The following is a 20,202-nucleotide window of genomic DNA, read 5'->3' as shown; positions in this document are numbered from 1 at the left end:
GGAGAGTTCAGGGGCTGCTGAAAAGAAAAGCTCAACAGCTCCTGAACGTGAGTTTGTCAGCTGCAGTGTACATGAGCCCTAAACTCACCTAGTGCCTTATCTGCATTAAATTATCCTCAGAACCTGTGTAATTAATATGTGTTCAGTTTTAAAGGGACGAGGGGACAACCCTAAGAGCTGCATATATGTGAACAGAGCCTGTAAACAATGCTCACAATCCAAGGTTCACACCTGTGCTTTTCATGTGTTTTTCTAATGCATTCTTGCTGTGTGTTGATGCATTTTCATGCTTTTTTTTTTTGCAGGAGGAAACTGGTTGTTAAAAACAAAACCCTAACAAAAACGCTTGTACATGTATTTTTCATGCCCTTCCATTGAAGTCTATGGACCCAAAAATGCCCCTTCCTGCATGAAAAGAGTCCTTGCACTTTTTCCAAAAACGCACTACATACATGTGAATGGGATTCTCAGTAAATCATGTTAAATCAATTGTCGTGTTTCTGCTAAAAACCACACAGGTGTGAACCTAGGCTTATAATACTCTGCAGAGACACATGATTTACAGAGAATTTACTAAAACTGAAGCAACCAATCAGCTTCTATCTTCAGCCTGTACAGCTAAGCTTTGAAGCTGAAAGCTAGAAGCTGATTGGTTGCCATGCATAACTGCTCCAGGCTTAGTAAATGCTGTAAGCTCGAAAGAGCAGGGCCCTCAAACCCCTCGTGTATTGTTACTGTCTTGTCTCATGTTCTGTCCCCCTGCTACTGCACAGCGCTGAGCATACCCTTTGGCGCTATATAAATACTGTATAATAATAATTAAACATGACTGCAGTACATTTGACACCACAGGAGTCTCCAGTGTGCTCTCCCCATAGCTGTGTCAGCCCACAGAGCCATTTCCTCACCCCCCTTTCAGTAGAATGGAGTCACCCACCCATGCAATGACCTGCTGCTGCTGAGTCCCCTCTACTTCTTCTTCACACCAGGCTCCTCTTCAGAGCTGTAAGAATATACTTCCTGGAGGCTTGGTGTAAGTGGCTTCCTGATTGGTCAGCGCCTATTTCATCTCTTATTGGTGAATTCTGTCTCTGCTTGCCATCAGTTGATGTGTGTGCAGTTTTTCATGCTGGGACTTGTAGTACCACCTGCTGCCTGGCTCTTCCTATGACTGAAGACATTATCAGACCAAGCTAGCACAGCCAGGAGACTCTGATGTGCACAACAGCCTCGCTCAGCGCTGCACTACAGGCGGAACCTTCTGTGACGGCGGAACCTTCTGTGCCAGCGCACCCGGACAGCTGTCCGTGACGGACTCATACTCACCCGGACGTGTAGAGGCGGTGCACTGGTTAAATTCAAGCCATGGAGGAGCAGGAAATGCAGATTAAGGTGAAAAAAGGTGAGGCGGTAGTGTCTTGGAAGGGGTTAGGCGATGGCTGAGCCGGTCATTCAAAGAAGTAAGTGGTATGCCAGCTGCTGTTCGTGTTGTGCTTCCATTTATTCCATTGCATGCACTGAGCTGGAACTTCCTAGCCCTCTGCTCAGTACACACAGTAATGGCATTTAAAGCCCAAACATGGGTGGTGTGGGGAAGGGTAAAAATCCTTTATTCATTTTTTTTTCCACTTGTTCTGTTTGGGCCGGTTCACAAAACAAAAACGCAGTTCAGATCCGTTCCAGATCTGTTTCTGCGTGTGCATTTTTAACGTGTTTTTATTGCATTTTTTTGATGCGTTCTGATGCATTTCTAAAGCTTTTTACCACATTCCCGTGCAGGAAAATTACAGCATGTTCTACTTGGAACTGATCACACTGCTGTGAACTATGCCAGACTTTCTCAACCACGGTACCTTGAGGGTGCCTTGGCAAAATGTCTAAAAATTGCTCAGAAATTGTATACAAGCCAGCGGGTGGAACAAGCCTGCCTTTTAGTTATACAAAGCCAGAGGTTTTCTTTGTGCACCATTATGAACTTCTAGTTGCCGGCATCCTGACAACCAATGACATCAGTTGATAAGGAGGATGTCAGCTGCCAGCCCAGCATCCCTGTTTGACCCTCCCCTGCCCCTCTCCATCTGTGCTGGGGTCACATTAGCTCAGCGATGGAGAAAAACTGAAGGGGGAAAAGAAACAATGGAATACTAGTCAGGAGGACTAGGAGGATGTCAGCTGCCAGCCCAGCATCCCTGTTTGACCCTCCCCTGCCCGTCCATCTGTGCTGGGCTCACATTAGCTCAGTGATGGAGAAAAACTGAGGGGGGGAAGAGAAACAATGGAATACTAGTCAGGAGGACTAGGAGGTCAGCTGCTAGCCCAGCATCCTAGTTTGACCCTCCCCTGCCCCTCTCCATCAGTACTGGGGTCACATTAGCTCAGTGATGGAGGAAAACTGAGGGGGAAGAGAAACAATGGAATACTAGTCAGGAAGACTAGGAGGATGTCAGCTGCCAGACCAGCATCCTAGTTTGACCCTCCCCTGCCCCTCTTTATCTGTGCTGGGGTCACATTAGCTCAGTGATGGAGAAAAACTGAGGGAAAAGAGAAACACTGGAATACAAATCGGTACCAGTGTGCAAAAGTGTATTTGCTTTGGAAGAATAAATCACCTCTAATGTTGGGTGTTCTACATGTGTGGATGTTGCTGTGTTATATAAACTATTAGAATAGTTTTTTACATTTTACAATGGGGTGCCCTTTTAAAATAATGGACAGTCTTGAGGCACCCTATTTTAGAATGAGGTGCCTCAAGACTGTCCATCATTTTAAAGGGTTCCTTGACTGAAAAAAAGGTTGAGAAACACTGAACTATGCCATTGGAAACCATATAACCTACTTTCCATGTGTTTTTGATGCAGACAAAAAATGCACTACATTGCATGTGCTGTGAACTGGCCCTTTATGTTTTTTTTTGTTTTTGTTTTTTTTTTTTGTTTTTTTTGCAGTTGAGCCTGAAAAGCAATGCAACCATGATCAATGGATGGTGGCTGCAATGCTCAAGCTCCTGCAGACTATTCCTCCAGCTGCAGGTCTATACAGATTTCTGGGCCTTTTGTTATGGGGGTGGAATAAATGATCCATTGACAACAGGTGCAGTGACATCCCACACTTCTGTTCCGTGGTGACGGGGGGGGGGGGGGGGGTTGATGTACTTGGGTTTCTTTTAAAGTGGTTGTCAACCTTCAACATGAAATACAATGCTGTGAAAAAGTATTTGCCCCCTTCCTAATTTTTATTTCTTTGCACATTTTGTCACACTAAAGTGATTCATATCATCAAACAAATTTTAATATTCCACAAAGATAACCCAAGTATATACAAAATGCAGTTTCTAAATTATGACTTAATTTATTAAGAGAAAAAAAAACTGTGCAACCCTGCCCGGCCCTGTGTGAAAAACTAATTCCCCCCCTTTTCTTCCATGCTAAATCATGAACGAACTGTGGTTAATCACATTTTTTTTTTTTTTTTTTTTTTTTTTTTTTTTTTTTTTTGGAAAGTTGGGTTAAATTTTACTTGCCACACCCAGGCTTGATTACTGCCAGACCTGTTGAATCAAGAAATCACTTAAATAGAAGCAAAAGTGACAAAGTGAAGCACACTGAAAGATCATGCTATGATCTAAAGAAATTCAAGAACAGATGAGAAACAAAGTAAGTGACATATCAGTCTAAAAAGGGTTACAAAGCCATTTCTAAGGCTTTGGAACTCCAATGAACCATGGTAACCACCATTATTCACAAATAGAGAAAACTTGGAACAGTGGCGAACCTTCCCAGGAGTGGCCAGCCTACCACAATTACTCCCAAGAGCACAACGATGATTCATCCAGGAGGTCCTAAAAGAACCCAGAGCAACATCTAAAGAACTGCTATCACTTTAAACTTTTTTTTTTTTAATTTTTATTTAATGTTTTTTTTTGTTTTGGTTTTTTTTGCACTGTTCCTTTTTAAAAAAAAAAAAAAATTGTAATCACTTTTATTCTTATCACAAAAAATGCATGCATCCCTTGTGATTGAAATAATTAGTGACAGGTCCTCTTAATGGAGAGATATGGGGTCAACAAGACCCCACATCTCTCCTCTGCAATGTAAAGCATTAAATCAAAAAAAGCATTGATCTAGTGCTTTAAAAAAAAATTAAAAATGGCCGGACCTGGATGTCACATTGCTCCAAGAGCATAGAGATGTGAGGCGGCCATCTTTCCTTCTCTCATCTCTATGCCCAACGCTGGGATCAATGGTTTCTCAAGTAAGACTGAACTATCGAGCGGTGGACTGGCGGCTTTGAGGGGTGTGGTTTTTTTCGGCACCTGTATCGGTTTTTTATTTATTTTATTTTTTTTTTCCCCTATTTCGGCCGACAGCCGAAAGGGGTGTTTTCAACCGAAACATTTCGGCCACTGGAATTTCGGTGCATCCATAATTTTTGCTATGAAATTATTTAAACCCCCCCTTACCCAGAACATATATTTGCTGAAAGAAGAGGCCCTGTAAAATAAAAAGATGATAGTTGCAACTTCTTATGTCACCTGATATTTGCGCAAATATTTATCAAATGCAAATTTTCAGGAAAAAATAAAATGAATTTTAGTGCAAACACACACAATATTATACCCGTTTTTGGGGGGCAAACTATAAAGGATGAGGTTGCTTCAAGTATATAGATACCAAGCATATCAAGTCTTAAAATTGCGTGTGCACATGATATCGCAAAAAACTACGCTACCAAAAGCTTCGTACTGTAGGTGACGTTTGTGGATGTGTGCAGGGCAACAGGGGTTACAGCATATTGTGTGTTTTGTACGTAGTACAGAAGAGGTGGGCTTTAACACCAAGTCACTGCTCATCTGTGTTCACAACTTTCACACCAACCCACATAATTCCGAGATAGAATTCATTGACATATGTTGGTTTCTCACCCTTCCAAGATTCAGTCTGAACCATAGCATATCTGTGCATAGATGTGAAAAATGCACAGAAAGAAGGGGATCCAATTAATGTTGGGACGTTTCTTTTCCTCGAAAGTCACATTACGCTCTGTTTGTTTTAGTCACAGACAAGTTTACGGAGAGTATGTATGTCCTCGCCAATGAACCTTCAGTGGCTTTGTATCGCCTGCAGGAACATGTGCGTAGATCATTACCGGAGCTGGCCCAGCACAAGGTGAGAGTGCTTTTCCTTTATCTTTTGTGTTAGTTCATTTGTGTTCAGAGAAACCTAATGGAAAAAAGATTTCAACTTTCAGTTTGTCCTAGCAGTTTGAGTAACACTGTACCAGAATGGACTTTGTATAATTCTTGCAGCAGTTTTTCTTTGTATTTAATCGCCACTAAACTTGCCATTTTGTACTATATAAAGGGGGGGGAAAAAAGTATGAAAAAAATTAGTTTTGCAAATGAAGAAACGCTGGTATTTAGATCATGAAGCACAGAACTTTGTAATCGTGAACTAGATACAGCACATCATTAATGTATAGGTTGTACACAGACAGAGGAGGTGCTGAAGGCATAACTGTACAGGCCACATACAGAGGGAGGCTAAAGATTAACGTGCAGGATAAGGGATGAGAAGGAATTTAAGGTGTACAGATCACATAGAGACAGAATGGAAATTAAATGTACAAGGAAAGGGCGGTGAAGGGGTTTAAAACATATTAAAATCCCTCAACGTTAGTCTGATTCTGCTGATCCTTTCATTTATTTTTTAATTAATAAAATACTGGCTTTCTCCCTGTCCTCAATGTTAAGAAAGGGTAGAGCTCTTGGATATAAGTGCCTATTTACATTAGAAATCACAATGCACAAAGCCACTCAGATCAGCTTTGTAAAGTGCGTCTGCGGTCCAAGTTGTCCGATGACAGCTAAGATCATAGTCATTACTCCCTTAACGCCCTGCCACAGTACATTTATTGCGGTGGGGCAGCATGTACAGGCTGTCGTGTGTGTGTGTGTATATACATGATTGAGCCTGTTGCGGTTTAGGAGTGCATTGTGTGCCTGCTGGGGTGCGCAGCACGCTCCTCCTGTGACACAGGGTAACTGGGTATCATGTGATCATATGATAAAAATGTAAACAACCTGTCGTTAATGGCTTTCCATTCATGAACAGGTTGCCTACTGTTGGGATCTGTGATTGTCCCACAGCAGTCATGTGGTACCTGGCCAAAAAAAATCCCTAATCGACCACCCCAAGAGTTGTACAGTGTGTCTATGGTGACACTGAACTACTCTGATGACAGGATGTTAACAAAAAAAAAAGTTTAAAAAAATGAAAAAAACATTTATTTTTATTTATTTTGTACGTATGGTTATTCATATGTTCGTATGCCTGATCACCACCACACCAGTCATATAATGATGTACTGCACTGGTGACAGTATGTTAAACAAAAAAAAAAATAATTTTATAATTTTCCAGGGGGGTTCAAAATTTTCAGCCCTTATGTTTTATCATATTGGCAAAAAAAATACACTTAGTGGTGATCAAATACCACAAAAAGAAAGCTCTATTTGTGTGAAAAAAATGATATAAATTTCATTTGTGTATAGTGTCGCATGACTGTGCAATTGCCAGTTAAGGTAGCACAGTGTTGAATGGCAAAAAATGACCTGGTCATAAAGGGGGTAAAACCTTCCGTAGGTTAAGTGGTTAATGGGTGCACTGGCTGCCTGAGAATGATTGATTTCTACAGTGCTGTTTACAGACATCCACCACTCCATAATCCTACATGGTACAGTAGCAGACAAGTGGTTAAAGAAACAAATGTCAGTTTAACTATTCAGGGCAAAACTACAGGTTCGTTTAGGCACTCCCCCATCACAATATTTCTGTGTCAAGTCCAGGATCCAAGCTGTAGCTTATACAAGTTGAATGTGGCCCGACGCTTGGCTGTTTAGGCCTGAGAACAGTGCATCGTAGGAGGAGTTCACATGCTTCACCATCTCCACCAAGGGTTCTGGCAAAGCAGCAGGGGAGGACAGGGATGAAAAGTATCAGCAGGAGGGCTGTTTTTCTTACATGAAACCTTATCACTTTTCCCTGAACTGATAAAGTGACAGTCACCAACAAAGGACACAAGTGCATTCTTTGCAACTGGAAAACAATTATGTTTGACATCTTCCTGCAGAATAGGTTCCTCACTACAAGAGCTGTGAACATGGCAAATGGTTGAAGTAGAGTGCTTGAAAAATGATTGGATACATTTCTAAATGCAGAAAATCTAACGTAACTACTGTATTAATGCATTGTATGATTTTGATATATGGAGTTATCCTATTTGCATGTGGGGCTAGGATTTGTTTTTGCCATAGTGGTGCAAATTAGGTTACACTTGAAGGGAAAAAAGTGTTATAGGGCATTCGGCTGTGAAAACAATGAAGCCATAAGATCAGCATGACAGCCAGACAAATAACATTCTAGGAACAGTATAGGAAGCGGTCACCAATGATAGCCTCAGTAATTCTCCCATGACATGTATACTTCCTGTCATTACATACCTGCTGCATGTGCAAGGACCCGTTTACAATGATTCATTGTGGAAATGTGCATTAACACATGATACAATGTGCAGTACCATTCATTTTAAAGTGCCCTGTGCATTGTGGGGTTACATTGCTGAAATTGCTGCACCAGCAGTTGCTTGTGTTACTCTGCACTGCACACCCTTTCAAAATGCATGGGGTGTTTGCACGCTTCATTTCATAAATATGCATTGCATTACACAGTGCAGAGTGTGAATTCCCCCTTAAAGGCACCTGCACATAAGTGCTGCAGCCTCTTACACCCTGCTGTTACAGCTGTATCCAATGCTTCTGGGTAGTGTTGGAGTTTATCCCTACTTCCCGCCCTCAAACATTGCTAGTGGGCCATCACTATGATGCCATGCCTCACTAGCCAGTAGGAATGTTGGGGAAAAAATGGGAAGTAGCAGAAAAACTTCAAAACTATCAGGAAGGGTTCTGGATAGGTCTTTTTTTGTATTATATTTGAACTCTTTTTTTTTTTTTTTTTATTTCTAATGGTTTAACGCCATTAAAATGTGTGTGGTGTTTTTGTTTTTAAACCTGGGTGACTATGTGACTATACAAATGTCCAATATTTAACCGCTAGCCTACAGGGCACTTATAGCCCCTTCCTGCCCAGGCCAATTTCCAGCTTTCAGAGCTGTAGCACTTTGAATGACAATTGCGCGGTCATGCAATACTGTACCCATATGAAATTTTTATCATTTTTTTTTTTTTGTGCCAGAGCTTTCTTTTGGTGGTATTTAATCACCTCCTGGGTTTTTTTTATTTTTTCTTAAACCAAAAACCACAGAAAATTTGGGGAAAAATTTTTTTTTATTAGTTTTTGTTTTTGTAAGTGATTTTTCTGCTTCACTGATATGCGCTAATGAGGCTGCACTGATGGCCATTGATAGGTATCACTGGCTGGCACTGATGGGTGACACTGAAAGGCAGCTCAGATGGGCACTGATATGTGACATTGATGTGCACTGATATGTGGCACTGATGGGCACTGGCATGAGGCACTGATGAGCACCGACAGGTGGCACCGCTGGGGCTACACTGATCATCAGGGCACACTGATCATCAGTGCCCTGATGATCAGTGTACATGTCCCCTCCGTGAAAGCTGATTATCGGCTCTCCCCTCTGTCAGCATGACAGCTCAAGAGAAGAGAAATGCCGATAACCGGCATTTCCCTGTTTACATGTGATCAGCTGTGATTGGACACAGCTGATCACATGACTGAGCCGACATCTTCGGCTCTTTCCGTGATCGGTGATCCGCTGTGTCTGAGGGAGAATGGGAGGACGTCATATGACGTCCTCCCAGAACAAGAGAACCACCTTGCGCCCGTCATTGAACTATATGGCGGGCAGGGGGTGGTTAATAACCGTATTCAGAATGTGAAAACCTTTATCGCAAAATGTATATAAATTCAGCACTTGCACTCCTTTTGTTCTTAAAGTAAACTAGTGTGCCTTTTGGATTTCCTAGACTGTTTCTTCGCTCTCTTAATGTGTGCCCTTTTTTTTTTTTTCTTAGTTATTCCCAAGGGCCCATATACACCAACGGCATACTTTTATGATGCATTTTTTAAATTTGTTTTGTATTTTATTGAAGGTTAACAAAAAAAAAAACACAATGCTATGCATTGTAACATTTTGGGCGCTGCATAAAAATGCAGGCACACTGCAATGCAATCCAGCACACTTGCATGGTGTAAACAGAGAGCACATAGAAAATAATTATTTCTTTCAATGTCTTTCCGTTGAACCTGCAGCATTCAAGCTGATTAACACAGCTCCTTAGTCTACTCTAGCAGTTGCAAAGCTCTAGTCATTTCTCCCCGGCTAATGTGATCAAAGCCACACTTCTGTATTTCTTTGTTGGTAACCTGCTCTGATTTACATTTGATACATCGAGATAGGTTTGTATAGATATAATGAGCTGCCAAGGTGGGCATTTAAGCAAGTCTGAGGTGCCTTTGCCTTTTTCAGTTGATAAAATGAGTCTGCATGTATGTTTGTTTTTTTTTTTTGTTTGTTTTTTTGTTTTTGTTTTTTTACCATGAAAATTCCACATTCCCTGTTTTAAGAAAACCATTCTGATATTGATATTACAGGCTGATATGCAGAACTGGGAAGAGCAGAGCCAAGGATCCATTTATACAGTGGAGTATGCTTGCAGGTACAGCTGTTAATTTATCAACTTAAAATTAGAGAATATTGGAAGGGGGAGGCCATTCATATAGAATGCCTGAGCCAGTGGGTCCAATTTGGGAGCCAATGGGCACTGAGTAAGCCAGGAAACATGTTTTCCCATAAAAGACAGTAGTTTGCACCCTGTCAAGCTGGGTCTTAGGAGGTGTTCATTTCTGGACATGACCTTCACAGTTGATGGTTAGTTATCATCTACATCCTTATGTGAAAACAACTGGCAAAATAAATCTTTGTTAATAATCAGAATCAACATTACCATAAAAGGAAAATATAATTTAGAATTTGGAAGCTTAGATGAATTACACAGCTAATGTTACCAGCATTATTGAAACTCCCAGTGTGCATGGAGCCTTAGTATTAGTTTAGTTATTGTAACGTTTGATTATAGGCTTGATAACTGCTCCTTCATTATTACTTTATGCAAGAGTCTCATACATAGACACTCTGGTCACTCGATCAAAAATATGAGTATGTATCTAACCGTTGGGCATACAGCATAATGTTGAAGCTGGGATCCACGAGACTGGCCATCATATATCAACAGAACAGTTTATAGAAAAACCGTACTAGGCATTAGACCACAAACACAAAACACAGAGGGGTGGGACCTGTGTACTTCAATTAACTCCAAGAGACATTTTTACATTAAGTACAAAAACAAGAACTCTTCTTGCATTCTGGAGGCATCACTTATCACAAGCAACGAGTCTATAATTTTAAACAAAAGTTTACATTCTGGTTCCATAAGAAAAGCTCATCCTTTAGGATCCCTCTCAGAGTGAAGGTTCACAGTCTCCTGGACTCAGAAGGTCAGAGATAATGGGTCTGCAGTGTGGTATCCAGAGGCTACAAACTGGCTACATATTTTATTTAAACCTGTTCACGGTTCCTAAGCCACACAGAAATGTCAGTCCTATTTTCAACAAGTACAGAAAGTACAGAAATTCAATATGGAGCCCACCTGGTTGGTAGAGTTCCTGTTGTCGGTAGAGATCAAGGATTCCTAGCTTCATATCTTGATTTTTGGCTTTACCAACGGTTTCTTTGCAGTGAAGTATTGCCGCTATCAAGTTGTGGCATTGCCTTTCGATTTGTCTATGGCATCAAGTGTGTTTACCAAGGTGCTGGGTCCAGTTCTGGGGTTACTGGGTACTCGAGGTATTCCTACTGTGGGATACCTGGACAACCTGCTGCTAAGGGAGTAATCGCCTCGGAAATGGACATCAAATGTTCAGCATGAGCAAGTCCTTGAGAGGTTTGGCTGGGTGATGAACTTCAGAAGTTGACTTACTTCCAATGCAATATCTGGAGTATTAAGGCTTAGTACTCAACAAGCAGCAGGTAATATGCTGGTAGAGTCCAAGATATCATTGGAAAGCTCCTTGGTTTTGAGCTGCATGCAAGTGCTGGGGAAAATAATAGCCGCCTGCGATATGGCCCCCTGTGCCCAGAGATCTGCAGCACAATAACTTGTCAGTATGGGACGAACGTTTAAGGCTTATTTGGTATCTATTTATCCAACACAACCTCAATTTTACATTTTCACAAAGAACTGGGTAATGTGATCTTTGTAATTAGCTCATGTATTTTTTTACAGAAAATATAAGCTTGATAAACCATTGTGATAATCACATTGTGACATAAAAATTGTAGCTACCACCATTTTATTCTCCAGGATCTCTGTTTACTGAAAAAATAAAGTGTGTGTATGTGGTTAACTAACCTTCAGGCTAAAAATGTACGTTTACGTGGGAAAAAATGTCTCCAGCAGCAACTATGAAACAGGGTGGTAAATATGCCCTTTAGATAGAAGATACAGATGATCTGGAAGAGCCCACAAGATATCTGTCAGGAGTCAGTTCAAAGTACTCCAACTGCCTCAGCCAGTCTGCAGCTAAGAGTATTAGTGGAATGCACTCTTTCCTTTTTTCCCCTACCGTCTTTCAGGCCAGCACTCTGAGAGACCTCGGCTCCTCCCCATCTGAGGAAACACCTCCACCTACAATAAAAAAGCTCCACTCCCCTCTGACCTCAGTTCAGGTGTTTCCTCCGGTGGGGAGACACGAGGAGGCGCAGGGGACGATAGGGGAGCCGAGGGCCGGATAGCCGGCTGTGAGGCCCGACGCAGCCGGGAGTGAAGGCCGGAGCGTCCGGCTGCATATCCTCCCAGGGCAGGCTGCCAGCAGTGAGAGTGCATCCCGGGGGACCGGACAGGGCACTTACCTGCTCTTCGCCCCCCGACCCCCTCCGGCGAGGGGGGGTGTCGGGGTGGCCGTGGTGAGGTCTGGGGAGGATCGGGGGGAGTTCCGCTCCTTCCCATGCTGGCGGTCTGAGGGCTTTGCCGGGCCGGACGTCGGGAGACGGCGGTTTCCGGCGGAAGGGGCGGGGCTTCGCCCAGGGCCGCGACTTCCGCTTCCGGTCGCGGCCTTCACACCACGGCGGCGCGAAATTCGAATATGGCGGTGCGGTGCACAGCGGTCTGGGGGACAGACCTGCACCAGGCGACCACCCTCCGGTTCGGGATGTCGGAGGCACCGGGACCAGGAGATGCCAGCACCAGCCAGTCGCAGGTAAGGTGCCTCAGTGAGGCCTCCCCTACCTGTGGGCCCCTAGCAGAAGGTAGGGCAAGGGGTCTGCGGTTTTTCAGGCCCTTGTTGCTCTGCCGGGAAGCGGGGGGGGGGGGGGGGGTGTTTAGTGTCGGACTGATTGGGCTTCTCTCCTCCCCCCTTTTCTTTTGTGTCTTGCAGGGCAAGGCCCGAGCTAAACTTAGGCACCAGGAGCCCAAGCGGAGATGCCCTTCCTGTAAGGAAGTTCTAAAAGAATCTTGGCGAAAGGTTCTTTGTGGCCCATGTATACAGGGGTTGGTGAGGGAGGAGAAGCCGGAACAGGGGGACCTAGCTAGGTCAGTGAAGGAGTTGGCTACCACCTTCGACTCCTTCAAGTCCCTCATGGAGAGGTTTGCCCTCCCATTACCTACACTTCCCCCCCCCCCCCCAGGTGGCTTCGGTGAGTCGTCGGGAACCCCTTATGACTGGGGAGGAACCAGTGGGGGACTCCCAGTCTGAGGAGGAATCAGCGGGTGAGGGTCCCTCAGAGGAAGGGAGGGGCCCCTCCCGGTATAAGTTGACCCTAGAGGAGGTTGATGAGCTCCTGGGGGCTATATACGAAACCCTGGACATTAAGGAGGAGGTTAAGGCCTTATCTCTCCACGACCAAATGTATCAGGGATTGGAGGAGCACCAGCACAGAATGTTTCCTGTGCATGACATTTTGGTAGACACGATTAAGAAGGAGTGGCAAGACCCGGAAAGGAAACCGTTCTTCTCAAAAGCATTGAGGAGGAGGTTTCCGTTTTCGGAAGACCCGGAGGCGGTCTGGAACAAGAGCCCCAGGCTAGATGCGGCCTTTTCCCAAACAACCAGGAGAACTGACCTAGCGTTTGAGGACATGGGGGTCTTACCAGACTTATTGGACAGAAGGGCAGAGTCTCTCCTTAGGAAGGCCTGGGACTCGACCCTGTACAACCTGAAGCCGGCCATGGCTACGACAGTGGTGGCCAGGAACTTAGAGTATTGGCTTACGCAATTACAGGCCCATATTGTGGCAGACTCTCCCAAGGAAAAAATCTTGGCCTCTTTTGAGACCCTTTTGCAAGGAGTGGGGTATATTGCGGATGCTTCCGCAGAGTCGGTGAGATTGGGGGCCAGGTCTGCTGCCCTGACCAATTCAGCCAGAAGGGCGCTGTGGCTAAAGACATGGCAGGGGGACATCACTTCAAAAGTTAGGTTATGCGGCATCCCCCTCACAGGAGACTGTCTGTTCGGCCCGGGGTTGGAGGAATTATTGGACCGGACAGCTGATAGGAAAAAGTCCTTCCCCCTCAAGAGGAAAATGCAGGAGGGGGGGACACGGAAGGCCCGCCCGGCAAAGAGGCTGAGCCTGCGACCGCCTGGTCAGGGTAGGTCGGCGGGACAGAGAGGTAGGGGAAGAGGGGGAGCGATTTTTCGCCCTCCTGAGCAGCCCCAAAAACCAAGGTGACTTGGTTCCTCCTGTGGGGGGAAGATTGGCGGCATTCCTCCCACAGTGGGAAGCCGTGGTCACCAGCCCCTTCATTTTGGATGTCATCCGAAGGGGTTACCGGTTGGAATTTCTGAGACCGCCACCCGAGACTTTTCTGGTGACGACCCGTCCAAGGGATCCGACGAAGGACGCAGCTCTGGTGGGCGCTTTGGAGATTCTGGAGTCCCAGGGGGTCATCTCCAGGGTTCCGGTAGCGGAGCGAGGGAAGGGAGTTTATTCCCATGTGTTTGTGGTTCAAAAGCCGTCGGGGGCGTTCAGACTGATTTTGAACCTGAAACCCTTGAACAAGTCAGTGCGTTACCGGAGGTTCCGCATGGATTCCATTTTTACGATCAGGTCCCTAATCCCACCAGGTGCATTCATGGCATCCATAGACTTGAAGGACGCCTACCTACACGTGCCCGTGGCGGAAGCCTCTCAGAGGTTCCTCAGGTTGGCAGTGGGGGGGGAGGAAGGGGTTCGACACTGGCAGTTCAGGGCTCTTCCATTCGGCCTTTCCTCCTCGCCAAGAGTATTCACCAAGGTTCTGTCGGAGGCACTGATTTCTATCCGCTTGAGGGGGATTTCAGTGGTGGCCTATCTGGACGATTTGCTGCTCTTCGCGGATTCAGAGGCTCACTTACGGCAAGACCTGGTTATAGTGAGGAACCATCTGGAAAGCTTGGGGTGGATTTTGAATCTGGAGAAGTCCTGCCTGGTGCCTTCTCAGAAGGTGATTTACTTGGGCTACACTCTAGACTCGGTAGACCAAAAGACCAGCCTGACTTTGGAAAAAGTCACCAAGTTGGAGGCCGGAGTCAGATTACTGCAGGGGAGCAGGTCGATGTCCATAAGACAGGCCATGTCGGTACTTGGATTGCTGACAGCGTCCATTCCGGCAGTTCAGTGGGCAGGTCTGCATATGCGTCCCCTCCAGTTGTGGATCCTGAGGGTTTGGGACAGGAAGTGTCACTCCCTAGAACGCAGGGTCTTGGTGCCCCCCAGTGTGAAAAGGTCTCTATGGTGGTGGAGGAGATCGTCCAGCATAACTCAGGGGCTGTTGTGGTGCTTTCCGATTTCCGCGGAGGTCACTACGGATGCCAGCGCCAGGGGCTGGGGAGCCCACCTGGGAAATTTGGTGACTCAGGGGGAATGGTCCTTAGGGCAGAAGGACAAATCCTCGAATTGGAAGGAATTGAGGGCAGTGTGGGAGGCTCTGCACTCCTTCCAGGCGGAGGTCACGGGCCAGCACGTGCGTGTCCTGACGGACAATGCCACGGCAGTGGCTTATATAAACAGGCAGGGAGGGACGCGGAGCAAGGCCCTCGGGGCCTTAGCGGCGGCACTGTTGTCCTGGGCAGAGCTGAATTTGGCGTCCCTGTCTGCGATACACTTAAAGGGGGAGCTGAACCAGAAGGCAGACTTCCTGAGCAGAACTCGGCTCAGGGAGTCGGAATGGGCCTTGAACCCCGATGTCTTTCAGGAGATTGTGCGAAGGTGGGGATCCCCGGATGTGGACCTTTTTGCCTCCGGAAGGAACAACAAGGTCCCAAATTTCTTCTCTCTATCCCGCTGGGACGGGTCCAGAGCGGTGGACGCATTAGGTCAGAGGTGGGACTACCGGCTTTGTTACGCCTTTCCCCCGGTTCCTTTGCTCCCCCTGGTCCTGAGGAAATTCAGGACAGAGGGGACCTCGTTAATCCTGATAGCTCCCTTCTGGCCGCGGCGGGCGTGGTTTGCGACCCTGAAGAGTTTGGCCTCTCGTCCACCCTGGGAGCTGCCTCCAAGAGTGGATTTGTTAACACAGGGGCCGGTTCTTTGCCCCAGCATAGGAAGATTGCGGTTAACGGCCTGGTTTCTGAGCAGCAGCTCCTCTTAGAAAAGGGGTTCTCGCCTAGGGTGGTGGCGACATTACTGGCCAGTAGGAAGGAGGAGACCCAGGCCATTTATGGTAGGGTCTGGGGTTGCTTTACAGCCTGGTGTGACCGGACAGCTGTGGCAACCCATAGTTTGGTTTCTGTGTTGGAATTCCTGCAGGCGGGAGCGGACAAGGGATTGTCTGTCAGCACGCTCAAGGGCCAGGTCTCGGCCCTCAGTGTGTTCTTGGAGACGCCCCTGGCCAGGGAGGCGTTGGTGAGTAGGTTTTTCAAAGCTCTGGTGAGGCAGAGGCCTCCGAGGTCCAGACCATTTCCAGTGTGGGATTTGGCCAAGGTGCTCGGGGGGATGACTAGGGCTCCGTTCGAGCCCTTGGAGTCCTGTCCGATAGGTGAGCTCACCATTAAGACTGCTTTTCTGGTGGCGATTACCACGGCGAGGAGGGTGTGTGAGATGGAGGCCCTCTCGATCAGAACACCCTATCTCCGTATTTTTTCAGACAGGATCGTTTTCAGACCAGACCCGTCCTTCATTCCGAAGGTAGCTCGGAGTTTCCAGAGGGAACAGGACATTGTCCTTCCCTCATTTTTTCCTAACCCGGTGGGGGTAGATCAGGAGAGGTATCATTGTTTAGATGTCAGAAGGTGCGTTCTCCAGTATCTAGAGAAATCTAGGGAGTTCAGAAGCACCGAATCCCTTTTTGGTTTTTTTAAGGGGGCTAGAAGAGGCAAGAAGGCGTCTAGAAGGACGCTGGCCAGCTGGCTGCGGCTGGCGATTACAGGAGCATATCAGGCAGAAGGCCTGGAGGTCCCGGAGGGTATCAAGGCACATTCCACCCGAGCTGTGGCGGCTACCCAGGCAGAGTTAGCAGGGGTTTCCCCAGGGCAGATTTGCAGAGCGGCAACATGGTCCAGCTATGACACATTTGCCAAGCATTACAGACTGGACCTGGTCTCGGTGCAGGAGCAGGACTTTGGTCGTAAGGTCTTACAAGCAGTTAGCCCGCCCGAAGGGTGAGTACTCGCTTATCCTCTCAGAGTGCTGGCCTGAAAGACGGTAGGGGAAAAACCAAGTTACACTTACGGTAACGTCTTTTCCAGGAGTCTTTCAGGCCAGCACCGGTTTCCCACCCACTGTTGATATTGGTTATGTGAAGATGGCTTATTGTGATTATGTTGTCTCGCATTGTGTCTCCCCAGATGACCGGAGGATGCTTGGAGAACTGAGGTCAGAGGGGAGTGGAGCTTTTTTATTGTAGGTGGAGGTGTTTCCTCAGATGGGGAGGAGCCGAGGTCTCTCAGAGTGCTGGCCTGAAAGACTCCTGGAAAAGACGTTACCGTAAGTGTAACTTGTTTTTTTTTTTTTTTTTTTTTTTTTTTAAACCCAACATCAGATCTATACTGAAAAAAGAAAAGATACATTACACAGCCATGACCACAAACTGAGAAAGGAAACAAAAACAAGGAGCAAGGTGTTACAGTGCCATTACACTGACACGGGCCCAAGCCATATATACAGTACAGAAGCAAAACAGAGTTACAAGGAACAAACCTATGCATAACACTTCACCCAGCATTATCCCTTAAAAGCCTATCCATGAGCACAAGCCCGTGGACATCCAACCAATTCCCCAAAACTATTTCAAATTTGCCCGGGCGCCTTCCATGTAGATAAATATAGTGCTCTAGCCTGAAGGGGTCCCTGATACAATTTACCCATTCGCTTAGGGTGGGCAAGTCCTCAGATTTCCATTGAAATTGTATTTGGATTGCATGCCTGAGAAAGGCCTCTGTATGTATGTATGTATGTATGTATTTAATAATTAATATATTTATTATTTATTTTAACACAGTGCTGTGAAAAGTATGACATTTAGCAGCGTGCACTTTAAGAGCATTGAAGGTTTACTGAAGCAAGCCATCAACTTGAAGCACCAGTTGAACACCGTTCAGAGTCGCAGGTAGTTCATCGGAAACCGTTTACATTTTCCACCACAGCCTTCACCTATAAACGGAAGACAGACAGGAGCAACAACAAGAAGCAAAGAAAATACCCCTGCTTAACAATAGTGGCATTGTTTCGTGAATTTCTGCTTGGAGCTTCTGTTTTTTGGGGGTTTTTTTTACAATGTATAGGCTGGTATTAACTGTATACAATGTAAATAGTATCTGAAGTAACAAGGGAACTTGTAAGAAAACCAAAGGAAGCACCAAAAGTAACAGCTTGCATGAAAATATATCAAACTGCATTATGTAACGTGATTATATATTATCTAGTATGAGGTTTGGAAAACATGCTCTTCAAACATTTGTTACTTGTGTGTTCTTTTTGTAAGTCCCCATATACACTCTTACAGTGATATTCCTATATAATGCACTCATACACAGATATACATTACCTTTCTCGGCATAGTAGGAGAGTAGATTGTGGTAGCTGACTGTGGTTTGTAAGCAAGCACACCAGGCTGGCATAGTCAGATACAAACTCAACTGAAGACTTCTTGCGTTGAAGTTGATTAGACCTAGATCAGCTCTGAGCATGCTGTTTAAACAAATGAACAATTATACGGCAACACAAACTGCATGCTTATACTCTATCTCTTGGAAATGCATGGGCCTGAGTCTTCAAGTACAGTATATGGTATAGTGTATGACAGTTTTAAGCTATCATGATGAAGATATCAGTACTAGTGGTTTTTATTTTTTTTCTTTAACTCTTTTTATAAAGCTCTTTTTCTTTTAGTTATGAAAGATGGCATCTTTACTTAGTGAAACACAGACCCAGATGTGGTTGGATGCTGGTTTGTTCAAGGATTCTTTAGGTAATAAACCAATAGAATCACTAGGACTGCCAAAAAACTAGCAACTTGAAAAGGCAGCAATTTGTCTGTTTTGCATTGCTAGTTGCCTGGCTGTTTCAATATTTCATTATCTTAAGTGTGGACCTTGAACAAGACTGAAGTTGAGGGCTTCTTATGCTCTTTTTTTTTTTTTTTTTTTTATGTTCCTGATCTGTATACTTGTTCCAGGTTAGTGACAAAGTATTGACATCAGAGGTTCTGCATAACAGCCAGTCAGCTTGAATTCAGAGTACAGTAAATGTGGTAGCATACCAATTCCTTTAAGATTATGTTCTTTATTGTGCATGAAGCCTTTTTTTATATTTCAACTTTAATGCAGCCTTTTAAAAACACAATGTACCTTTTAATGCAGTATCAAAAAAAAAAAAAAAAAAAAAGCCCACATTGGTATACGTAAAAAAAATTCTCAATTACAAAGGTTAAAGTATATCTAAACCCAAACCCTTTTTCTTTTTTTTTTTTTTTTTTTTTTTTTTTTCCCATTTTTGCTAGAACAAATTAGGTTTGAGTTGCAGAGGGTTATACTCCGTGTCAGAAACACCAGAACAAGTGAATTTCCATCTATTCCCTTGTTCTAGTGACTCAAACCTTTGCATTTTCCTATCAGTACAACAGATTCTCCTTTTGCTGTTTATTCTTTCCGAGTCTGGGTTTTGCTGTACAGGAATGGCAAGAGGTTGATGCCAAGTCAAATTCAGGTACTTACACTGTTTGCATTAAAAAATAAATATATTTATAGTTGCATTAATGAATACAGCTTTGCATTAATTTGTGTCTTATATTTCTTGGGTGTTTTAGTTTTTAACTGTATGATGTTTCAATTGTAGAGCGTATGAAGTAATGAAAAATTGGGAAGAGTAACTGTTAATTTAGTGACAATATGCCTTGATACATTTACAAATAAAATGGTGTCACTTGTCCATATTTTAATAAGTTCAAATGCAATTGGTTTTATTGTGTAAAGAAGTTGCTTATTTTTGTTTGTGAAATCTAATTTTATGTATTTAATGTCATTAAACATTTTATATCTTAACTCATTCATTTTGCAATTTTGAAACCTGTTATATAAGTTTTTAAGACTGACACAAATGAAGAGATTTTTTGTAATTGGGCAAATGTGGCGTGCATTCAGGTTTACATAGCTTGTATGATATAATGTTGGGGTTCTTTTAGATCCTTTACAAGTTCCTTTTAGGGCTCGTTCACATGTGTGTTGGTTATGAAGAAAGAAGCAATGCTCATTAACACTCCTATTGCATTTATGATGTGCTTATGACGTGTTTTCATTGTGTTTTTGAAGCATTGAAACTGCTTCAAGAATGCTCAACAAACACACCCATGGAAGCATTGCTTTTCTAGCGGGAAGTGATGTAGAGGAAATGATATCATTTGATATGTTGATTTAGGACAGCCTTTTTCAGCCAGGGTGCCGTGGTGTCCTGGTTGAGAAATACTGTCAGATCCAACTGAGTTCACGCTCCGCCGAATGTACATTGGCACAGCAGAACCATGGTCAGGACAGTGCACTGAATAGCAGTGTAAGGGAGAGGCAGCTTCCTGAGCTCTCTGCCTCCCCCCACAGGGCATTACTTGAGTGCAAGGCTGGGATGGAAGGGGGGAACAGAAGGGGTGCGTGCAACATACTACTTAATGCCACAGATTCCTAATCTGCAACTGGCA

The 20,202-nt window shown here is 44.6% G+C and overlaps 3 protein-coding genes across 6 annotated transcripts in view; 2 read left to right on the top strand and 1 right to left on the bottom strand.

The window, feature by feature from the left end:
- Positions 1 to 1,290, bottom strand: part of RFXANK (regulatory factor X associated ankyrin containing protein) — a 37,610-nt gene extending 36,320 nt beyond the window's left edge. Inside the window, exon 1 of one of the 2 annotated variants that reach the window (XM_089670813.1) lies at positions 950 to 1,290. Coding sequence is in view for 1 of the 2 variants with exons in the window: in XM_089670812.1 (XP_089526938.1) it covers positions 938 to 941 (4 nt within the window). In the remaining variant the exon portion in view is untranslated. Of the gene's footprint in view, positions 1 to 937 lie in introns of both variants that reach the window. The other variant, XM_089670812.1, reaches the window with a different exon arrangement.
- On the top strand, positions 985 to 19,555 carry BORCS8 (BLOC-1 related complex subunit 8). 3 transcript variants are annotated; one of them, XM_089670817.1, is made up of 5 exons: positions 985 to 1,402; positions 3,501 to 3,653; positions 5,053 to 5,165; positions 9,632 to 9,696; positions 17,515 to 19,555. In XM_089670817.1, the coding sequence occupies exons 3-5, from the start codon at positions 5,076 to 5,078 to the stop codon at positions 17,624 to 17,626; spliced, it is 267 nt and encodes an 88-aa protein (XP_089526943.1). In that variant the 5' UTR covers positions 985 to 1,402; positions 3,501 to 3,653; positions 5,053 to 5,075; the 3' UTR covers positions 17,627 to 19,555. The 3 variants fall into 3 exon arrangements, with proteins under 3 accessions (XP_089526943.1, XP_089526941.1, XP_089526942.1); XM_089670815.1 differs by lacking the exon at positions 3,501 to 3,653 and having other exon boundaries at positions 990 to 1,402; XM_089670816.1 differs by lacking the exon at positions 3,501 to 3,653 and having other exon boundaries at positions 1,357 to 1,460.
- LOC149467943 (uncharacterized) lies at positions 11,919 to 16,994 on the top strand. The gene is made up of 2 exons (XM_089670811.1): positions 11,919 to 12,298; positions 12,476 to 16,994. Exon 2 carries the CDS (start codon positions 14,808 to 14,810, stop codon positions 16,677 to 16,679), a length of 1,872 nt encoding a protein of 623 aa, XP_089526937.1. The 5' UTR covers positions 11,919 to 12,298; positions 12,476 to 14,807; the 3' UTR covers positions 16,680 to 16,994.
- Positions 19,556 to 20,202: the final 647 nt, after the last annotated feature.

Source organism: Staurois parvus, unplaced genomic scaffold (genome assembly GCF_062004578.1).
Source record: "Staurois parvus isolate SC_StPar_1 unplaced genomic scaffold, SC_StPar_1.0 ptg000096l, whole genome shotgun sequence".
NCBI classification, from domain to species: Eukaryota; Metazoa; Chordata; class Amphibia; order Anura; family Ranidae; genus Staurois; species Staurois parvus.
The sequence above is the reverse complement of the archived record's forward strand: the minus strand, read 5'-3'. Positions and strand labels throughout refer to the sequence as shown.

Excerpts from the sequence above, each read along its gene's own strand:
- BORCS8 (XM_089670815.1), top strand. The coding sequence starts at position 1,366 with ATGGAGGAGCAGGAAATGCAGATTAAGGTGAAAAAAG. Across the intron at positions 1,403-5,052 it reads GCAGATTAAGGTGAAAAAAG|TCACAGACAAGTTTACGGAG; the intron begins GTGAGGCGGTAG and ends TGTTTGTTTTAG. Across the intron at positions 5,166-9,631 it reads CGGAGCTGGCCCAGCACAAG|GCTGATATGCAGAACTGGGA; the intron begins GTGAGAGTGCTT and ends TTGATATTACAG.
- LOC149467943 (XM_089670811.1), top strand. The coding sequence starts at position 14,808 with ATGGTGGTGGAGGAGATCGTCCAGCATAACTCAGGGGCTGTTGTGGTG.